This window comes from Bos indicus, chromosome 27 (genome assembly GCF_029378745.1).
Source record: "Bos indicus isolate NIAB-ARS_2022 breed Sahiwal x Tharparkar chromosome 27, NIAB-ARS_B.indTharparkar_mat_pri_1.0, whole genome shotgun sequence".
Classification (NCBI taxonomy): Eukaryota; Metazoa; Chordata; class Mammalia; order Artiodactyla; family Bovidae; genus Bos; species Bos indicus.
Window position 1 is genome coordinate 537,981 of NC_091786.1, and position 19,609 is coordinate 557,589.

The 19,609-nt window shown below is 44.0% G+C and overlaps 1 protein-coding gene across 4 annotated transcripts in view; it reads left to right on the forward strand.

Annotated features, from left to right (window-relative positions):
* Positions 1-19,609, forward strand: part of DLGAP2 (DLG associated protein 2) — a 645,672-nt gene that overhangs the window by 105,550 nt on the left and 520,513 nt on the right. For 2 of the 4 annotated variants that reach the window (XM_070781742.1, XM_070781743.1), the window contains exon 2: positions 1,038-1,139. The exons of the other annotated variants lie outside the window; for them this stretch is intronic. In XM_070781742.1, coding sequence (XP_070637843.1) covers positions 1,125-1,139 — 15 coding nt within the window. In that variant the 5' untranslated portion in view covers positions 1,038-1,124. The remainder of the gene's footprint in view (positions 1-1,037; positions 1,140-19,609) is intronic. 4 annotated transcript variants of the gene reach the window in all.

A 19,609-nucleotide genomic window follows, 5' to 3' on the forward strand; every position in this document is an offset into this window, starting at 1 on the left:
AACCGGTTGCCACGAACCAAGGCTGGATTTCCAGTTTGTGTGTTGTAATCAGATTTGCGGAGCATGTTTGCTGGAGTGAGAAGTGGCGCGTTGTCTCCCTGTTTTAGGTTGTGCTTCTGAAAGTCAGATGTGGCGTTAGTGGCATGTGCTCAGTCTGACACTTAATCAGAGGTTTTGCTGACAAGACAGGATTTTCAGCAGACGGTATAATGCTCAGTTCTCCTGGATTCGTGGAAATAAACCTGATGCGACTGCAGTGTTTTGGGGCCACGTGAAGTGCCTTGTGGGCCAGCGTTTGTGATCCTACGAGCTCAGCATGAAAAAGACACAGCACACTTTCATGTGATGTTATAAACAAGTCTCCTCAAAGATATGTGTCCCTCTTTCATCTGATTCATTTTGGGGAAAGAGTAAAGCCATGTATCAGTAAATGCAGTGAAGAAAGGAGCAGAGGTTTTATAATTTATCAAAGTGTATGAACTAGCACCTGTTTAAAATATGCAGTGCTCAGATTTATCTGGGGATAGCAATTTTTTTTTCCTGGAAATAAAATGATCAGTTATTAATATTCCCCTGGGACTGTCCTTTTGTTTCTTGGAATCTGCCTGGTTCTTTGCAGAACCAGTCTAAGTTCAAAAATGTTGCTTTTGTCCTCAAGTTATATGAGGAATCATCACTCCTGATTTAAAGTATGACTTTATTATTTCTCTTTGGTTGAATATTTTGAAGTTGGAAAAGCTATTCATCATAACCTCAAACCCAGTTTGGGAATAGAAATACTTGCATAATGTCCACGTGCTGTGGGTGCCTGCAGGGTTCTCTGTTCCCTGGTTTTATTTAAAAATACCTGGTGTTATTTTTTATATACAGCATCTCTGCCTACTTAGTTCTTGCCATACTGCTGTTCTAGATGGATTTAATTATTGCTCAGTGTCATTTTTTTTAATGTACTTTCCATATGTTTCTTTTTCCATGGGGAGGTTATTTACCCCCTTTTTTATCATGTTTTCCCCATTTCTATCCATTCCTCATCATAGGCCTTCCCACCATCTGAGGCCCGGCCGTAGCAGCCCAGGTTCCCAGCAGCTGCCCTCGATCGCCCGGCCTGCGCCGGCTCTGCCGCCATGGGGACCGCTCAGGTACTGTGTGCCCGTCCGTGCTCCGGCCGCGTAGGTGTCGGTGGGAGGTGCTGTGGTTGTGGTGCTGGAGGTGATCGGGGGATGGAGGTGATGCAGGGCATGCAGTGGATGGAAGTGAGGGGAGTAAGGACCCAGCGAGTGAGTGCAGGTGCTGTGACAGCCTCCCAGCTCCCAGTGGAGAATTTTCTGGCCCAGATGGAGGCGTGTCTGTAAGCGGCTCACAAATGCGGCACTTGTATGCTTGGTTGGGAAGCTGGGAGGGGCTGCTGGAGACCTAGGGGATGAGCATGAGATGAGGTCCGGGCTCTGGTCCTCACAGCATCACCTGTCACGTGAGCTGGGAGAGGGGGTCTGTGGACATGCATGCAAGGGCTTCTCTGGGGGACTGAGTGACCTTCCCGGGCTTGTGAAGGGCTTTCACGTGCTTTTGGTGGTGGCTGTGCTGGTGGGGAGAGGGGCAGGAAGTCCCTCAGCTGATGATGAGCCAGATGCGAGGTCAGGGGCCTTCTGCCGTTGCTCGCTCCTAAAACCCCTGGGGCCCTGTGTGCTCAGGACACCCCAGGAGGGCCACACCTGCTCACTCGTCTCTGCTCACATTTGGAGGGTATTCGGGAGCAGAGTTCTGACCTTTGATCTTCCCTGATGCCAATAAATAAAATACTCAGTTGAAGCCTTTATAGAGAGTGACTTTTCATTTGATTTTTCAAGGCAAGATGCGGCAATTTATAGTATATCATTCTTTCCTGCAGGGGAGATTTAAGCTGTGAAATATGGTCAGATTTCTGGTGGGCCCTTGTCCCTGCCCCCTGATGACCTTCTCCCATCCCTTCTCTCCTGTCTTGGGTCTCACCTGGTGACACCCCACAAGTCTGCACCTTGTATGTAACACCTTCTTTTACCATTCCAATAGACGATGTTGATGTGGAGTGTCAGGCTCCATAGCCAGGACGCGGTTGCTTTTTGGTGGGAGTTTCATGTAAGAGCCTTGAGGAGACCAAGCCTCTTCATTCACTCTTTTTAAAAATCTACTTCCCCCTCTGGTTTAGCAAAGATGAGGCATGATGCCTCTTCAGTGCTCTCATCAACTCTTCCGTCAAATGCCCTGCAGCCCATGAGATACAATTGTATATTTTCCCCATAGATTGGGTAAGGTACTTAACTGCAAAGATGAGAATTCACTCTGGCTCATGTGAACAGAAAACGACTTTATTAAAAGAGATGCTGGGCACGTCATGGGCCTCTAGACGGGCCTGGACAGACAGGATCTGCACAAGGCCACCAGGGGATGCTGGGGAGTCCACATAGGAGCCCCTTCTCGGGGTGTTCACCCCACCTTGGGGCAGGGCCTGGGCCCGGACGTGGGGTCCTGCCTGCGTCTCACTACGGGGAAGGCTGGAAAGCCCTTTTGTTGTTGTCTGTGCTCCTGTTGCCCTTGGAGAGGGGTCAACCCCAGAAATGACAGTGTCAGTGGTGTACAAAGTGCTTCAGAAATGCGGGGCGCCCATGGTGCTGGGCCCCGGTCCTTACCCCCATGGCACCAGGCCCCAGTCCACTCTGGGGTCCCTCTGGTTGTCCCCACACAGCCATAGCACTCGGTGTTTTCAATGAACCATCCTGTATGAAATGGAAATACACTTACTTTTGTCCCCAACGGGGTCCCCTGGTCTCACTTGTCACACCATCTCACTCCTGGTCAACGGTCTGGGGACAGAGTTCAGCCTGACCCGCCTGCTGTCTGTGCCCTGTGTGATGACTGCAGCCAACACAGCCTTGCAGACATAGGTACAGCTTGCTCAGATTGTTTCAGTTTTTGTTATAAACATATATACGTGACAAGAAAAGCTGGGGGAAGGGATGATGGGCACTCTGGTCTCTGGGGGGCTCCCATCCCCGCCTCCCCTACTCCACGCCCCCTTGGTCCCAGGGCCAGCAGCTCTGCTCGCCTGAGACCCTGACCTTCTCGGCACCAATGAGTGATACTCTTCATCCTTCAGAGGCCTGAGTTTGGGTGGTTCTGCCCACATGGGTCCTTGCAGGTCCCAGGAGCTTTTCCAGTGGATGCAGGGGTGCCATTGGGGGATTCAGAGGACCTCTGGTCTGACCCTCTTCTTTCACTCGTAGTAGGAGCTCCACTGTGTCCTGAGACTGCGGGTCCACAGGCATCCTTGCTGCCCATCAGTCAGCAGCCTGAGTCACTCCCAACTCTACCTCCCGATCCAGTCTCCAGGGGCATCCCCAGGTCTCCACGGATAACTCAGTCCCTGCTGGATGGTCCTCCCCTGGGGACCCGGATGCCTAACACAGCAGACTGCAGCGTCCTGGGGACAGGAGCAGGGCTGCAGGGAGCTGGGCTTCTCTGGCCACAGGAATGGTGTCATGCATGGCCGTGGTCCACGGCAGATCCAAATCCTGGAGGAACAGGCTTCTCAGGACAAATTCCAGCCCACACATGGCCTGGGAGGGGCTGCACAGCGCCTGCCCCCCGGGGTGACCCCAGAGTGACCTGTGACCACCCTCTGCTGCCTCTGCCATTAACATGGGGGTTCCCACCCCCACCCCTGGAAGAGCAGCCGCCATGCCTTGGATTTACATGCAGAATCTCTGAGAAGGGCAGTTTTTGTCAGATTCTGCCTTTGAGCAAGGAGAAAATCCCATGGACGGAGGAGCCTGGTGGGCTGCAGTCCATAGGGTCACTGGGAGTTGGACACGACCGAGCAACTTCATTTTCACTTTTCACTTTCATGCTATGGAGAAGGAAATGGCAACCCACTCCAGTGTTCTTGCCTGGAGAATCCCAGGGATGGGGGAGCCTGGTGGGCTGCCGTCTATGGGGTCACACAGAGTTGGACATGACTGAAGCGATTTAGCAGCCTTTGAGCAAAACTCTAAACTGTAGGGCTAATGTTTAAAAGGAACGGAAATGTAGAGCTAATGTTTAAAAGGAGCTCATCACTGTTATTGCTGTTTGGGTCAGATAATTCTCTGGGTGGGGATGTCCTGGGCGCTGAGGGAGGCAGGCAGCGTCCTGCACCCACCACCCCCCGCCCCCCACTGCTGCCAGGACCCTTCTCGCTTCCCCAGAGGTGGCACCACACATGGCTGGACACTGCCATTTGCCCAGGGAGAGGCAGCCCCAAGCCTGCTGGAGCACCTTAGGCATTATTAGGTTCAGTGGCCTCGAGCTGTTGTCTACAGGGCCTTTATTATCCATAAAATCAGAGATGATGTCATCTCATCTACATGCTGTTAACTTCAGTCTTCTCTCCTTCCTCAGTCTCAGATTTGTCAATTTTATTGATCTTACTGAACCAGATTCTGGTTTTAATGGTTTTCTTTGTTGTTTTTTATCCTGTTTGACTGACGACTTTTTCTGTTTTTTTTTTTTTTTTTTTTTCTCTGTTCTACTTACATTGGTTTTCAGTTGATCTTTTTCAGTTTGTTTAAAGGTCAGAACTGAAGTCGATGACTTCAGACTTTCCCCTTTCCTGATAGAGGCACTGAGTGCTGAGATGTACCCTTCCTGGGTGTGGGAGGGTTTCGTCTTTCTATAGTCTCGACAAGTGTTTAAGTTACACAGACACATGTGGCTTTTTGCTGGGTAGGATGTCAGGACCCCACTATCTGGACCCGTTTGCGGCAGCGGCGCCTGCCTGCTGCCTGGATGCTGCCCCGCCGCTCACGCTGATTCCATCCTTCTTGCTCATTAAGTTTAGTCGCTCAGTCACGTCCGACTCTTTGTGACCCCATGGACTGCAACATGCCAGTCCTCCCTGTCCATCACCAACTCTCAGAGCTTGCTCAAACTCATGTCCATCGAGTTGGTGATGCCGTCCAACCATCTTATCCTCTGTCATCCCCTTCTCCTCCTGCCTTCAATCTTTGCCAGCATCAGGGTCTTTTCCAATCAGTGAGTTCTTCATTTCAGGTGGTCAAAGTACTGGCGCTTCAGCTTCAGCATCAGTCCTTCCAATGAAAGACTGATTTCCTTTAGGATTGACTGGTTTGATATCCTTGTAGTCCAAGGGACTCGCAGGAGTCTTCTCCAACCCCACAGTTCAAAAGCATCAATTCTCTGGCACTCAGCCTTCTTTATGGTCCAACTCTCAGATTTGTACATGACCACTGGAAAAACCATAGATTTGATCATAGGGACCTTTGTTGGCAAAGTAATGTCTCTGCTTTTTAAGTTTGTCATACGTTTACGTTTGTCATAGCTTTTCTTCCAAGGAGCAAGCGTATTTCAATTTCATGGCTGCAGTCACCATCTGCAGTGGTTTTGGAGCCCAAAAGAATAAAGTCTGACTCTGTTTCCACTGTTTCCCCATCTATTTGCCATCAAGTGATGGGACCGGATGCCGTGATCTTAGTTTTTTGAATGTTGAGTTTCAAGCCAGCTTTTTCACACTTTGTCTTTTACCTTCATCAAGAGGCTCTTTAGTTCCTCTTTGCTTTCTGCCATGAGGGTGGTGTCATCTGCGTATCTGAGGTTATTGATATTTCTCCCGTAAATCTTGATTCCAGCTTATGCTTCATCCAATCCAGCACTTCTCATAATGTATTCTGCATATAAGTTAAATAAGCAGGGTGACAAAATATAGCCTTGATGTACTCCTTTCCTGATTTAGAACCAGTTGGTTGTTCCATGTACAGTTCTACCTGTTGCTTCTTGACCTGCATACAGATTTCTCAGGAGGCAGGTCCGGTGGTCTGGTATTTCTATCTCTTGAAAAATTTTCTACACTTTGTTGTGATCCACAAAATCAAAGGATTTGGCATAGTCAATAAAGCAGAGGTAGATGTTTTTCTGGAACTCTCTTGCTTTTTCCATGATCCAGTGGATATTGGCAATTTGATGTGTGCTTCTTCTATCTTTTCTAAATCCAGCTTGAACATCTGGAAGCTCATGGTTCATGTACTGTTGAAGCCTGGCTTGGAGAATTTTGAGCATTACTTTGCTAGCATGTGAGATGAGTGCAATTGTGCTGTAGTTTGAGTATTCTTTGGCATTGCCTTTCTTTGGGATTGGAATGAAAATTGACCTTTTCCAGTCCTGTGGGCACTGCTGAGTTTTCCAAATTTGCTGGCATATTGTGTGCAGCACTTTCACAGCATCATCTTTTAGGATTTGAAATAGTTCACCTGGAATTCCATCACCTCCAATAGCTTTGTTTGTCATGATGCTTCCTAAGGCCCACTTGACTTCACATTCCAGGATATCTGGCTCAAGGTGAGTGATCACACCATTGTGATTATCTGGATCATGAAGATCTTTTTTGTACAGTTCTTCTGTGTATTCTTGCCACCTCTTCTTAATATCTTCTGCTTCTGTTAGGCCCATGTCATTTCTGTCCTTTATTGAGCCCATCTTTGCATGAAATGTTCCTTTGGTATCCCTAATTTTCTTGAAGAGATCTCTAGTCTTTCCCATTCTATTGTTTTCCTCTGTTTCTTTGCTTTAATCACTGAGGAAGGCTTTCTTATCTCTCCTTGCTTTTCTTTGGAGCTCTGCATTCAGATGGGTATATCTTTCATTTTCTCCTTTGCTTTTCACTTCTCCTCTTCTCATAGCTATTTGTAAGGTGTCCTCAGACAACCATTTTGCTTTTTTGCATTTCTTTTTTTGGGGATAATCTTGCTCCCTGTCTCCTGTACAGTGTCATGAACCTCTGTTCATAGTTCTTCAGGCAGTCTTTGTATCAGATCTAATCCCTTGAATCTGTGTGTCACTTCCACTTCAGGATCCCCTTATTTTTCTTGTCTGGTAGTACAGTCTTGTTTTCCAGCGATCTTTAGGATATATTCCTAGTTTTCCTTTGCTGTCATCTACGTGGCTTTGGGGAAGGAGAGAGACTCGTGAACCTTCATCCCCCCTGCCTCTGCTCCGTGTTTCTCACGCCCTCTTTGTTCTCTCTCATTAGAGACCCTGGGAGGCCGTTCCAACCCCACTGAGGCAGGGGCCTCAGTCTCCCCTTAATATCTATGATTCTCAAATGGGTCACCTTTGCCCCCATGGGACATTGGCAATGTCCAGATGGAGTTTTGGTTTTTATAGCTGGGGGGAGGGTGCTAGTGGCATTGAGGGAGTTGAGGCCACGATACTGTGAACTGTCTTGCTGCTGCTGCTGCTGCTAAGTCACTTCAGTCGTGTCCGACTCTGTGCGACCCCATAGACAGCAGCCCACCAGGCTCCTTCATCCATGGGATTTTCCAGGCAAGAGTACTGGAGTGGGGTGCCATTGAACTGTCTTGCAGTGACCCCCAACAAAAATGACCTGTGTGGAAGCCAACAGGCAAGGTGGTCAAACCCTGCTTCACTTTTATGGCCTAACCTATGGTACTTAGGTATCCTCAAGGGTTCGAATAAGAAACCTAAGGGAATCATATCATCCTAATGTATAACTGTTTCTCTTCAGTGTGCGAATTTTGCATGGGGGATCTCAGGACACCAAATGATGGCAGGTTTGCATGCAAACTCATTTAAGTGGATCATATTGAAAAGACACATTTGCACTTTTCAGGATGACTGTAAACTATCTGAAACAATCTGCTGAGATTATTCAGATGGCTATTATTTCATGGGTATAGGTGATTCAGTGTGAACAGTTGTGCATGTGACCCTCATTTGGGTAATTACTGTGATTGCATCTGTTACACCAAGATTCGAACAATATTTACATGGGCCTTCCCCAGTGGCTCAGATGGTAAAGAATCTGCCTACAATGCAGGAGACCTGAGTTTGATTCCTGGGTCAGGATGATCTGCTGGACAAGGGAATGTCAACTCATTCCAGTATTCTTGCCTGGATAGTTCCATGGACAGAAGAACCTGGGGGTTATAGTCCACGAGGGTCTCAAAGAGTCAAACATGACTGAGTGACTAACATCTAGTATGTTCAAAGAAAGAAACAAACAGGCTGCATTTTGATATTCTGTCTCATTTAAAATGAGATAAATTATAGAAAGGGTTAGCCCTGCTTCCAGTCAAGCCACAACAATTATAAATTCAGACCCCTAATTTATTTTGCAGAAGAAAATTCACTTTCCTCAAGATAACTACAAATAGATCTGTGTTTCTCAGAGACAAAGGTATATAGAAAGAGAAACAAAATAATACCCATTTATGGTCCTAAGTGTCTATATATGATAGATTTGTGCTTGAGAGGCAGCCATCTAGTAAGCGTTACTTATTGTCACAGGGTGAAGAGTCACTGGTTTTTAGAATGCCCTTTGATTTCTTAAAATGTCTTACTTTGACAAACCTAATTTTTACCTTATTAAACTCAGGAGACCACTTTGGTTTTGCTGTTTATGGGGCTAAACCCAGTGGTGGGTTCTTCTGCTTGTTTCTCCCTTAGCAGCAGGAAGACCAGGAGGCCACTGGTGTCACCTGTTGTGTTGGTGGAGAATCCTGTATCTCGTGCTACAGAATGAAATGCAGGTGGAATGTGTAAAAATATGAGATTTTCCTGGCTCAGAGGCAGCAGTAAACTCCTCTTGACTGTGGCCAGGATCCTTTCCCCACTTCCTTTCCGCCCCTGAGGGGCTTCGGTCTCCTCATGTCTGTGGTTAGGTAACACTTCTCTGTGAGGAGTCCTGAGCACAGAATGGCGAATGTCCATTGCTTTTATAAGTAAATACTTTTAACTGTTTTAGTTCACTTTCTATTAAAAATAAACCGTACAAATTATTTGTGAAGTGTCTTCTCTCTGGCTACTTCAGAGACTGACTTGTGAACATTGTAATTTTAAGTTTTGTTAGGTTAGTTGTCTCTTCTCTTTTTAAAAATCCTACAAGCACTCTATCTTACCATGGAGAGATTAGCATAAACAAAACAAGATTAAAAGATGGTCATTGTTGATGTGTCCGTGTTTTATGTCCTCACACATGTATATATCCATAGTATAGACTAATAAAATTATGTCAATTGTTTTAATAATAGTTTGACAAATTAATATAGTATATTATAGCAACTCTCCTGGTCAATAAAGATATTTTAAAATATTTATCTTTATTGAGTCATAATTAACATACAATATTATATTAGTTTCAAGTGTACAGTATAGTGATTTAGCATCGTTCAGTTCAGTTCAGTCACTCAATCGTGTCTGACTCTTTGCGACCCCATGAGTCACAGCACGCCAGGCCTCCCTGTCCATCACCAACTCCCAGAGTTCACCCAAACTCAAGTCCATAGAGTCGGTGATGCCATCCAGCCATCTCATCCTCTGTCGTCCCCTTCCCTTCCTGCCCCCAGTCCCTCCCAGTATCACAGTCTTTTCCAATGAGTCAACTCTTTGCATGAGGTCCAGTATTGGAGTTTCAGCTTTTGCATCAGTCCTTCCAATGACCACCCAGGACTGATCTCCTTTAGAATGGACTGGTTGGATCTCCGTGCAGTCCAAGGGACTCTCAACAGTCTTCTCCAACACCACAGTTCAAAAGCATCAATTCTTCAGTGCTCAGCTTTCTTCAGAGCCCAACTCTCACATCCATACATGACCACTGGAAAAACCATAGCCTTGACTAGACAGATCTTTGTTGGCAAAGTAATGTCTCTGCTTTTGAATATGCTATCTAGGTTGGTCATAACTTTCCTTCCAAGGAGTAAGCATCTTTTAATTTCATGGCTGCAGTCACCATCTGCAGTGATTTTGGAGCCCAAAAAAATGAAGTCAGACACTTTCCACTGCTTCCCCATCTATTTCCCATGAAGTGATGGGACCAGATGCGATGATCTTTGTTTTCTGAATGTCGAGCTTTAAGCCAACTTTTCACTCTCCTCTTTCACTTTCATCAAGAGGCTTTTTAGTTCCTCTTCACTTTCTGCCATAAGGGTGGTGTCATCTGCATATCTGAGGTTATTGATATTTCTCCCAGCAACCTTGATTCCAGCTTGTGCTTCTTCCAGCCCAGTGTTTCTCATGACGTACTCTGCATATAAGTTAAATAAGCAGGGTGACAATATACAGCCTTGAGATACTCCTTTTCCTATTTGGAACCAGTCTGTTGTTCCATGTCCAGTTCTAACTGTTGCTTCCTGACCTGCATACAGATTTCTCAAGAGGCAGGTCAGGTGGTCTGGTATTCCCAACTCTTGAAGAATTTTCCACAGTTTATTGTGATCCACACAGTCAAAGGCTTTGGCGTAGTCAATAAAGCAGAAATAGATGTTTTTCTGGAACTCTTTTCCTTTTTCCATGATCCAACGGATGTTGGCAATTTGATCTCTGGTCCCTCTGTCTTTTCTAAAACCAGCTTGAACTTCTGGAAGTTCACGGTTCACGTATTGCTTAAGCCTGGCTTGGAGAATTTTGAGCATTACTTTACTAGGGTGTGAGATGAGTGCAATTGTGCGGTAGTTTGAACATTCTTTGGCTTTGCCTTTCTTTGGGATTGGAATGAAAACTGACCTTTTCCTTTAGCATTGTTACATATCATGAAATGATCACCATGACAAGACCAATCCTCACCATACAAAGTTGTTAAAATATTATTGACTGGGTTCCCTTTGCTGAACCTCATATCCCTGTTACTGAGTTTATAACTGGAATTTTGTATCTTTTAATCCCCTTTTCCTATTTTGTTCGTCCTCACATCCTGTTCCTTATGGGAACTACCAGTTTTTTCTCTTTATCTATGAATGTTTCTGTTTTATGTTTGTTTTCATTTTTAGATTCCACGTGTAAGTCAGATCATGGGCTTCCCAGGTGGTATTAGTGGTAAAGAACCTGCCTGGCAATGCAGGAGACCAGAGAGACATAGGTTGAATCCCTGGGTCAGGAAGATCCCCTGGAGAAGGGCACAGCAGCCCACTCCAGTATTCATGCCTGGAGAATCCCATGGACTGAGGAGCCTGGCAGGCTGTGGTCCAAGAGTCGCCAAGAGTCAGACACGACTGAAGGGACTTAGCACGTATGCATAAGTCAGATCGTATGGCCTTTGTCTTTCTCTCTCTGACTTATTTCACTTAGCATAATACCTCCAGGTCCATCCTTGCTGCCATAAATGGCAGGATTTCTTTCTTTTTCATGACTGAGTAATATTCTTTTGTATACGTCATTTCCAGCTGGATGGGCTGGTTATGTTCACTTTCTTTTTCATGACTGAGTAATATTCTTTTGTATACGTCATTTCCAGCTGGATGGGCTGGTTATGTTCACTGAGGTCTTCCCATATATTGTGCACTTTGTAGCTATTAAAATGTTTTCATCCACAGATGAATACCATTAAATTGGCACACCTCAACTGATGTAGCCAGTCTGTCAAGTTGAAAAGGATGTCCAATTGTCTGGTAATATAAATAAAGATTGGACTAATTACCTCTATTCAGTTACTTATTTCCTTAAATTTTTGGTCTTAACATGTTTCAAAAGATATGAACATTTTAAAGATTTTCAGTGTCTATTTCAGAAAAGTACACCTATTTGCCTTCCCACTAAAATTACACCCAACAGTATTTGCTTTTAAAATCGTCTTTATAATTACTGATTTGACAGATGACAGTTGCAATTGACAATTTCATTTATTACTTAGGTTAGTGGTTCTGTTGAATATGTCTTTTCCTTTCCCCTCTTTTCTCTGTGTGAATTGCATGGTTGGGTATTTAACTCTTTTCATGTATTTATGATGGTGAAGGACAGGGAATCCTGGTGTGTTGCAGTCCATGGGGTCACAAAGAGTTGGACACAACTTAGCAACTGAACAATAACAAATGATCCAAATATTTTTTGCTTCTCAGATTGCTCTGTGAGTTTCAATTTTTATAATTTATAAGCGTTAATTTCAGTTATAGCAAAATGATTCAGTTATATATATATGTATAATAAATTTTAGATTATTTTCTATTCTAGATAGTTATAAGGTACTGAATATAGTTCTTTGTGCTTTACAGTAGGTCTTTGTTGTCTATCTTTTTAAAAATGGTAGTGTTCATCTGTTCATCCCAAATTCCTAGTTTACCTCTCCCCCTTCCTTTCCCCTTTGGTAACCACGAGTTTGTTTTTTATGTCTTTGAGCCTACTTCTGTTCTGTATGTAGATTTATTTTTATTAATTTTTAGATTCTACATATAAGGGATGTCATGTGATATTTGTCTTTGTCTGACTTCCATCAGTATGACAATCTCTAGGTCCATTCATCTTGCTGCAGTATTTCATTTTTTTATAGTTGAGTGGTATTCAGCTGTATATATACCACATATTCTTTTGTTGATGGTTGACTTATAATTGTTTTATATGCAAGAAGTAAATTTTTTCACAGTCATATCTAGGAATGTATTCCTTTATGATTTCAGACTTTGGTGTCATGCTTAAAAAGCCTTCCTTTGCCAAAATATGTGTAAATATTCAGCTATATTTTACTTTAATAGTTTTGTTTCATTTTTTTTGCATTCAGATCTTTAATTCTAAATTTATGGCAGTTTATGTATAAGTACAGGCTGTACTCGTTTCTGGCACTCATTGGCCAGTGACTTGCTGTGCTGTCATTTGCTGAGAAATGATACTGTTGGCTTTTTCCAGGGTTGGGTTATCTCTGTATTTTGAGAAGATGCTAATTGGGATCATGCTTGGTCTCTGTTACTCCTCCTTCCCACTTACTTCTGATGGTAAACCTTTATGTTAAAGCTTTTTTTTTTTTTCCTTTTCTTTTTGAAGTGTCTGTTGGAGTAGTAAGAGCTCTGTGTTGTGTAAGAATGCAAGCTAGAGTGCATACATACAAAGTTTCTATTGATGCATATATATGGAATCTGAAAAATGATGCTGATGAACATATTTGCTGGGCAGCATTGAGACGCAGACTTAGAGAACAGACTTGTGGACACAGCGGGACGAGGGGAGGAGAGAGAGTGGGACGAATTGAGAGAGCAGCATGGAAACGCACACTTTACCGTATATAAAACTGATAGCCAGTGGGAGTTTGCTGTATGACCTGGTGCTCTTTGTCGACCTAGAGGGGTGGGATGGGGTGGCGGGTGTGAGGGAGCTTCAAGAGGGTGGGGACATATATATATACACACACACACATACATACATATAGCTGATTCACGTTGGTGTATGGCAGAAACCAGTGCAACATTATAAAGCGGTTATCTTCCAATTGAAAATTAAGAAAAAACAACAGTCTCTGATGATCCCTAAATGTAGTGCTTTTGGAAAAACACTGTGGAATCAGGACAAAGGAAATGGCCCAGAAGGGGCGATGGAGAAGTGCCGGGGTCCAGCCCCGGTGGATCCAGGGAATTCGAAGTGGGGACGGCGTCGGCGAGAATCAGGAAACAACTGCTTAATTAAACTTTAATTAAGGATATAAAGAGTAAATAGAAGAAGGATAGCTCAGTGAGGAAATTCAGTGGAGAAAAGAGGCTGAAATAAGGATAGCTCAGTAGGAAAATTCAGTGAAGAAAAGAGGCTGAAATAAGGGTAGCTCAGTGAGGAAATTCAGTGGAGAAAAGAGGCTGAATAGTTCAGCCAGAAGGTGAGAGAAAGAACGACATGGGGAGACCAAGTTTCGGTGAACAAGGCCCGCACTTTATTTTCCAAAGTAGTTTTTATACCTTAAGTTATGCATAGAGGATAATGGGGGAAGGGGTAGAGTCATGCAGTAAGCCAGGCTTTCTTCCTGCAAACTTATTATGTGCAAAAGTTTAGGTGATTTGCATCATCTTCTAGCCCGGAGGCCTGTTAACATTTTAAGAAACTTATTTTTTTCTAAAGGTAATTATTCTAAAGTCAGGCGCCAGCCTCCAAAAAGCATTATATAAAGTTGCATTCCTACAGAGCAAAGGTGTGGTGGACTATAACAAGAAAAAGAATTAACTCAAGGGTCCCAGGTTATAAACATTAAAGCTACTATTTACACCAATTATATTAATCAGTACACTGCCAAGGACACAGCAGGTAAGGGATATGGAGACTTAGCAGCAAACATTGGCCCAACAAGTGAAAATCCCTTCACCAATACAATTTCTAATCAATCTTTTAACTGCTCAAAGGAATCTGTATTTAGACAGTTTAGAACATCTCATGCCTCTCACAGTTGGGAGGCTCTGAGCAATCACATGTGGCCGGAAAAACCTATTCAGGCAGGCTAGAGGACTTCCAAAGGAGTTTGTAGGTTGAAACACTCACACCCAGGAATTATTAACTGGAGCTGTAAGCTAACACTTTTTTCAGAGAGAGGTAGTGGGGGACAGCCCCCAGTAAAGTCAGAGGTGTAGGTGAAAGCACAAAGCAGAAAGTAGGCAGACTCTGATTTTGGGGGTAGATGCTCGAGAATTTCCAGGGAGACTCCTGAGGCTTGATCCCACCTTTGCGTATGCCAAGCCTCCTTCCTCAAGACCTTTGCCAGGGGCGGAGCTCGCTCCCAGCAGAGAAGGGGCTCTGGGCCTGAGTCAGTTCCTTGAGGGTGAAATGACATCTTCAGAGTACCTGTTTCCTCAGACTCTACATGTTAGCACTTCATCTGACTTTGAGGTTTATAGAGACACAGCGGCAAACCCTGTAAGCATCTCTGAGGGCACTTTGCTATCCTAGGAGCATGACTGGGGAGTAGACAGATTTGTTTGCTTGCTCTTCCTGCTACATTCAGTGGGCATTTTGTTTTTCTAGTGGTACCTGTGTACAGTATGCAGGTATTTGCAAGTGATAGCAGATAGCAGTGACATTGCTCAGTTATCCATGGAATTGTGGAGTTGAAATAGTGCCCTTATCCTGAGAGATTCAGATGACCTCAAACTTGTTGGCTTAAACAGTACACATTCATCACTGCAGATTCTGTAGGTTGGGGATCTGGCGTTGTCTCTCTGGACTAATACCAGGGCATCCACAGGGTAGGTCCTCGGAAGCTTTTAGTGGACAGTCCAGACCTCACATCTCCAGCTTCCAGAGGTGGCATGCAGTTCTGGGTTCTAGTCCCCCCTCAAATCCAGATACGTTGGGGAGTCTCCCTGTGGGTCCCTGTCTGTGTCCTCTGCTCTTAGGGATACACTTGATGATATGGGATTATCTACTTATCCTAGCATATTGTACCTAATTCTGTCTGCAAAGCCCCTTTTCTGTGCCGGGCACATATACAAGAGTTCAGGGGACCAGGGCATGGGTTTCTTTGGGGCCATAATTGTGCTATCATGATGCTTATTTCCAATTTAAACTTATATTTAGCTTTCATCTTTAGAGATTTTATTTTTACCATGAATTTGAGCAAAATTCCTACATTTCCTGGAAAATAAAATAGTTGGAAAGTAAGTTTCTCATCTTCTATTTGTATGTCAGATCATGACAAGTAAGATGAGCTCCTTTACCATTTGTAAAGCGGTGTGAAAAAATTATTTACTGAGGCTGCGGTCCCTCAGCAGGACCTGGGTTTGTGACTTCACCACCAGTGCAGAGGACTTGCCCTATTATTTGATGGATATAATTGTAATTCAGATGTTGCCTTGATTAAACATGAACTAACCAGTCAGTCTCTCCCATCCGGAAGCTTCCACAAACCTCTTATCCTTACCCATCAGAGGGCAGACAGAATGAAAACCACAATCACAGAAAACTAACCAAACCGAATACGTGGATCACAGCCTTGTCTAACTTGATAAAACTATGAGCCATGCTGTGTAGGACCACCCAAGACAGATGGGTCATGGTAGAGAGTTCTGACAAAACACGGTCCAGTGAAGAAGGGAATGGCAAACCACTTCAGTATTCTTGCCTTGAGAACCCCATGAACATTATGAAAATGTAAAAAGATACAGTGCTGAAAGAGGGTTGGTAGGTGCCCAACATGCTACTGGAGAAGAGTGGAGAAATAACTCTAGAAAGAATGAAGAGACAGAGCCAAAGCAAAAACAATACCCAGTTGTGGATGTGACTAGTGATGGAAGCAAAGTCCAGTGCTGTAAAGAAAAATATTGCATAGAAACCTGAAATGTTAGGTCCATGAATCAAGGCAAATTGGAAGTGGTCAGACGGGAGATGGCAAGAGTGAACTTCGATATTTTAGGGATCTTTGAACTAAAATGGACTGGCATGGGCGAATTTAATTCAGATGACCATTATATCAACAAAGGTCCATCTGGTCAAAGCTATGATTTTTCCAGTAGTCATGTATGGATGTGAGAGTTGGACTATAAAGAAAGCTGAGTGCCGAAGAATTAATGCTTTCAAACTCTGATGTTAGAGAAGACTCTTAAGAGTCCCTTGGACTACAGGTATATCAAACCAGTCAATCCTAAAGGAACTCAGTACTGAATATTCATTGGAAGGACTGATGCTGAAGCTGAAGCTCCAATACTTTGACCACCTGATGTGAAGAACTGACTGACTGGGAAAGGCCCTGATGCTGGGAAAAATTGAGGGCGGTAGGAGAAGGGGACGACAAAGAATGAGATGGTTGGATGGCATCACTGATTCAATGGACGAGTTTTAGCAAGCCCCAGGAATTGGTGATGGACAGGGAAGCCTGGAGTGCTGCAGTCCATGGGGTTGCAAAGAGTTGGACATGACTAAGCAACTAACAGAAGCAGAAGATATTAAGAAGAGGTGGCAAGAATACACAGAAGAACTGTACAAAAAAGATCTTCATGACCCAGATAATCAACGATGATGTGATTACTGACCTAGAGCCAGACATCCTGGAATGTGAAGTCAAGTGGGCCTTAGAAAGCATCACTACGAACAAAGCTAGTGGAGGTGATGGAATTCCAGTTGAGCTATTCCAAATCCTGAAAGATGATGCTGTGAAAGTGCTGCACTCAGTATGCCAGCAAATTTAGAAAACTCAGCAGTGGCCACAGGACTGGAAAAGGTCAGTTTTCATTCCAATCCCAAAGAAAGGCAATGCCAAAGAATGCTCAAACTAACGCACAGTTGCATTCATCTCACATGCTAGTAAAGTAATGCTCAAAATTCTCCAAGCCAGGCTTCAGCAATACATGAACCATGAACTTCCAGATGTTCAAGCTGGTTTTAGAAAAGGCAGAGGAACCAGAGATCAAATTGCCAACATCCGCTGGATCGTGGAAAAAGCAAGAGAGTTCCAGAAAAGCATCTATTTCTGCTTTATTGACTATGCCAAAGCCTTTGACTGTGTGGATCGCAAGAAACTGTGGAAAATTCTTCGAGAGATGGGAATACCAGACCACCTGACCTGCCTCTTGAGAAATCTGTATGCAGGTCAGGAAGCAACAGTTAGAACTGGACATGGAACAACAGACTGGTTCCAAATAGGAAAAGGAGTATCTCAAGGCTGTATATTGTCACCCTGCTTATTTAACTTCTATGCAGAGTACATCATGAGAAATGCTGTACTGGAAGAAGCACAAGCTGGAATCAAGATTGCCGGCAGAAATATCAACAATCTCAGATATGCAGATGATACCACCTTTATGGCAGAAAGTGAAGAGGAACTAAAAAGCCTCTTGATGAAAGTGAAAGAGGAGAGTGAAAAGTTGGCTTAAAGCTCGACATTCAGAAAACAAAGATCATCGCATCTGGTCCCATTACTTCATGGGAAATAGATGGGAAAACAATGGAAACAGTGTCTGACTTCATTTTTTTGGGCTCCAAAATCACTGCAGATGGTGACTGCGGCCATGAAATTAAAAGACGCTTACTCCTTGGAAGGAAAGTTATGACCAAGCTAGATAGCATATTGAAAAGCAGAGACATTACTTTGCCAACAAAGGTCCGTCTAGTCAAGGCTCTGGTTTTTCCTGTGGTCATGAATGGATGTGAGAGTTGGACTGTGAAGAAGGCTGAGCACTGAAGAATTGATGCTTTTGAACTGTGGTGTTGGAGAAGACTGTTGAGAGTCCCTTGGACTGCAAGGAGATCCAACCAGTCCATTCTGAAGGAGATCAGCCCTGGGTGTTCTTTGGAAGGACTGATGCTAAAGCTGAAACTCCAGTACTTTGGCCACCTCATGCGAAGAGTTGACTCATTGGAAAAGACTGTGATGCTGAGAGGGATTGGGGGCAGGAGGAGAAGGGGACGGCAGAGGATGTGATGGCTGGATGGCATCACTGACTCGATGGACGTGAGTCTGAGTGAACGCCGGGAGTTGGTGCTAGACAGGGAGGCCTGGCGTGCTGTGATTCATGGGGTCTCAAAGAGTTGGACATGACTGAGCGACAACTGAACTGAACTGAAGTGACTAAAATGAACTACTTCTGTGGGCAAGAATCCCTTAGGAGAAATGGAGTAGCTCTCATAGTTAACAAAAGAGTCTCAAATGCAGTACTTGGATGCAGTCTCAAAAATGACAGAATGGCCTCTATTTGTTTCCAAGATACACCATTCAATATCACAGTAATTCAGGTCTATGCCCCAGCCACTAATGCTGAAGAAGCTGAAGTTGAATGGTTCTATGATGACCTACAAGACCTTTAAGAACTAACACCAGAAAAGATGTCCTTTTCATCATAGGGGACTGGAATGCAAAAGTAGGAAGTCAAGTGATACCTGGAGTAATGGGCAAGTTTGGCTTTGTAGTACAAAATGAAGCAGGGCAAAGGCTAACAGAGTTTTGCCAAGAGAACACACTGGTCATAGCAAACACCCTCTTCCAACAACACAAGAGATGACTCTACACATGGATGTCACCAGATGGTCAATACCAAAATCAGATTGATTATATTCTTTACAGCCAAAGGTGGAGAAGCTCTATACAGTCAGCAAAAACAAGACCTGGAGCTGACTTTGGCTCAGATCATGAACTCCTTATTGCAAAATTCAGACTTAAATTGAAGGAAGTAAGGAAAACCACTAGACCACTCAGGACTGACCTAAATCAAACCCCTTATGATTATACATTGGAGGTGAAAAGTAGATTCAAGGGATTAGATCTGATAGACAGAATGCCTGAAGAACTATGGATGAGGTTTGTGACATTGTACAGGAGGTGGTTATCAAGACCATCCCCCAGAAAAAGAAATGCAGAAAGGCAAAATAGTTGTCTGAGGAGGCCTTACAAATAGCTATGAAAAGAATTGAAACTAAAGGCAAAGAAGAAAAGGGAAGATATACCCATCTGAGCGCAGGGTTCCAATGATTAGAAAGGAGAGATAGGAAAGCCTTCCTCAGTGATCAGTGCAAAGAAATAGAGGAACACAATAGAATGAGAAAGACTAGAGATCTCTTTAAGAAAATTAGAGATACCAAGGGAATACTTCTTGCAAAGATGGGCACAATAAAGGACAGAAATGGTATGGACCTAACAGAAGCAGAAGATATTAAGAAGAGGTGGCAAGAATTCACTGAAGAACTATACAAAAAAGATCTTCATGACTCAGATAACCACGATGGTGTGATCACTTACCTAAAACCAGACATCCTCGAGTGCCAAGCCAAGTGGGCCTTAGGAAGTATCATGATGAACAAAGCTAGTGCAGGTTATGGAATTCCAGGTGAGCTATTTCAAATCCTAAAAGATGATGCTGTGAAAGTGCTGCACTCAGTATGCCAACAAATTTGGAAATCT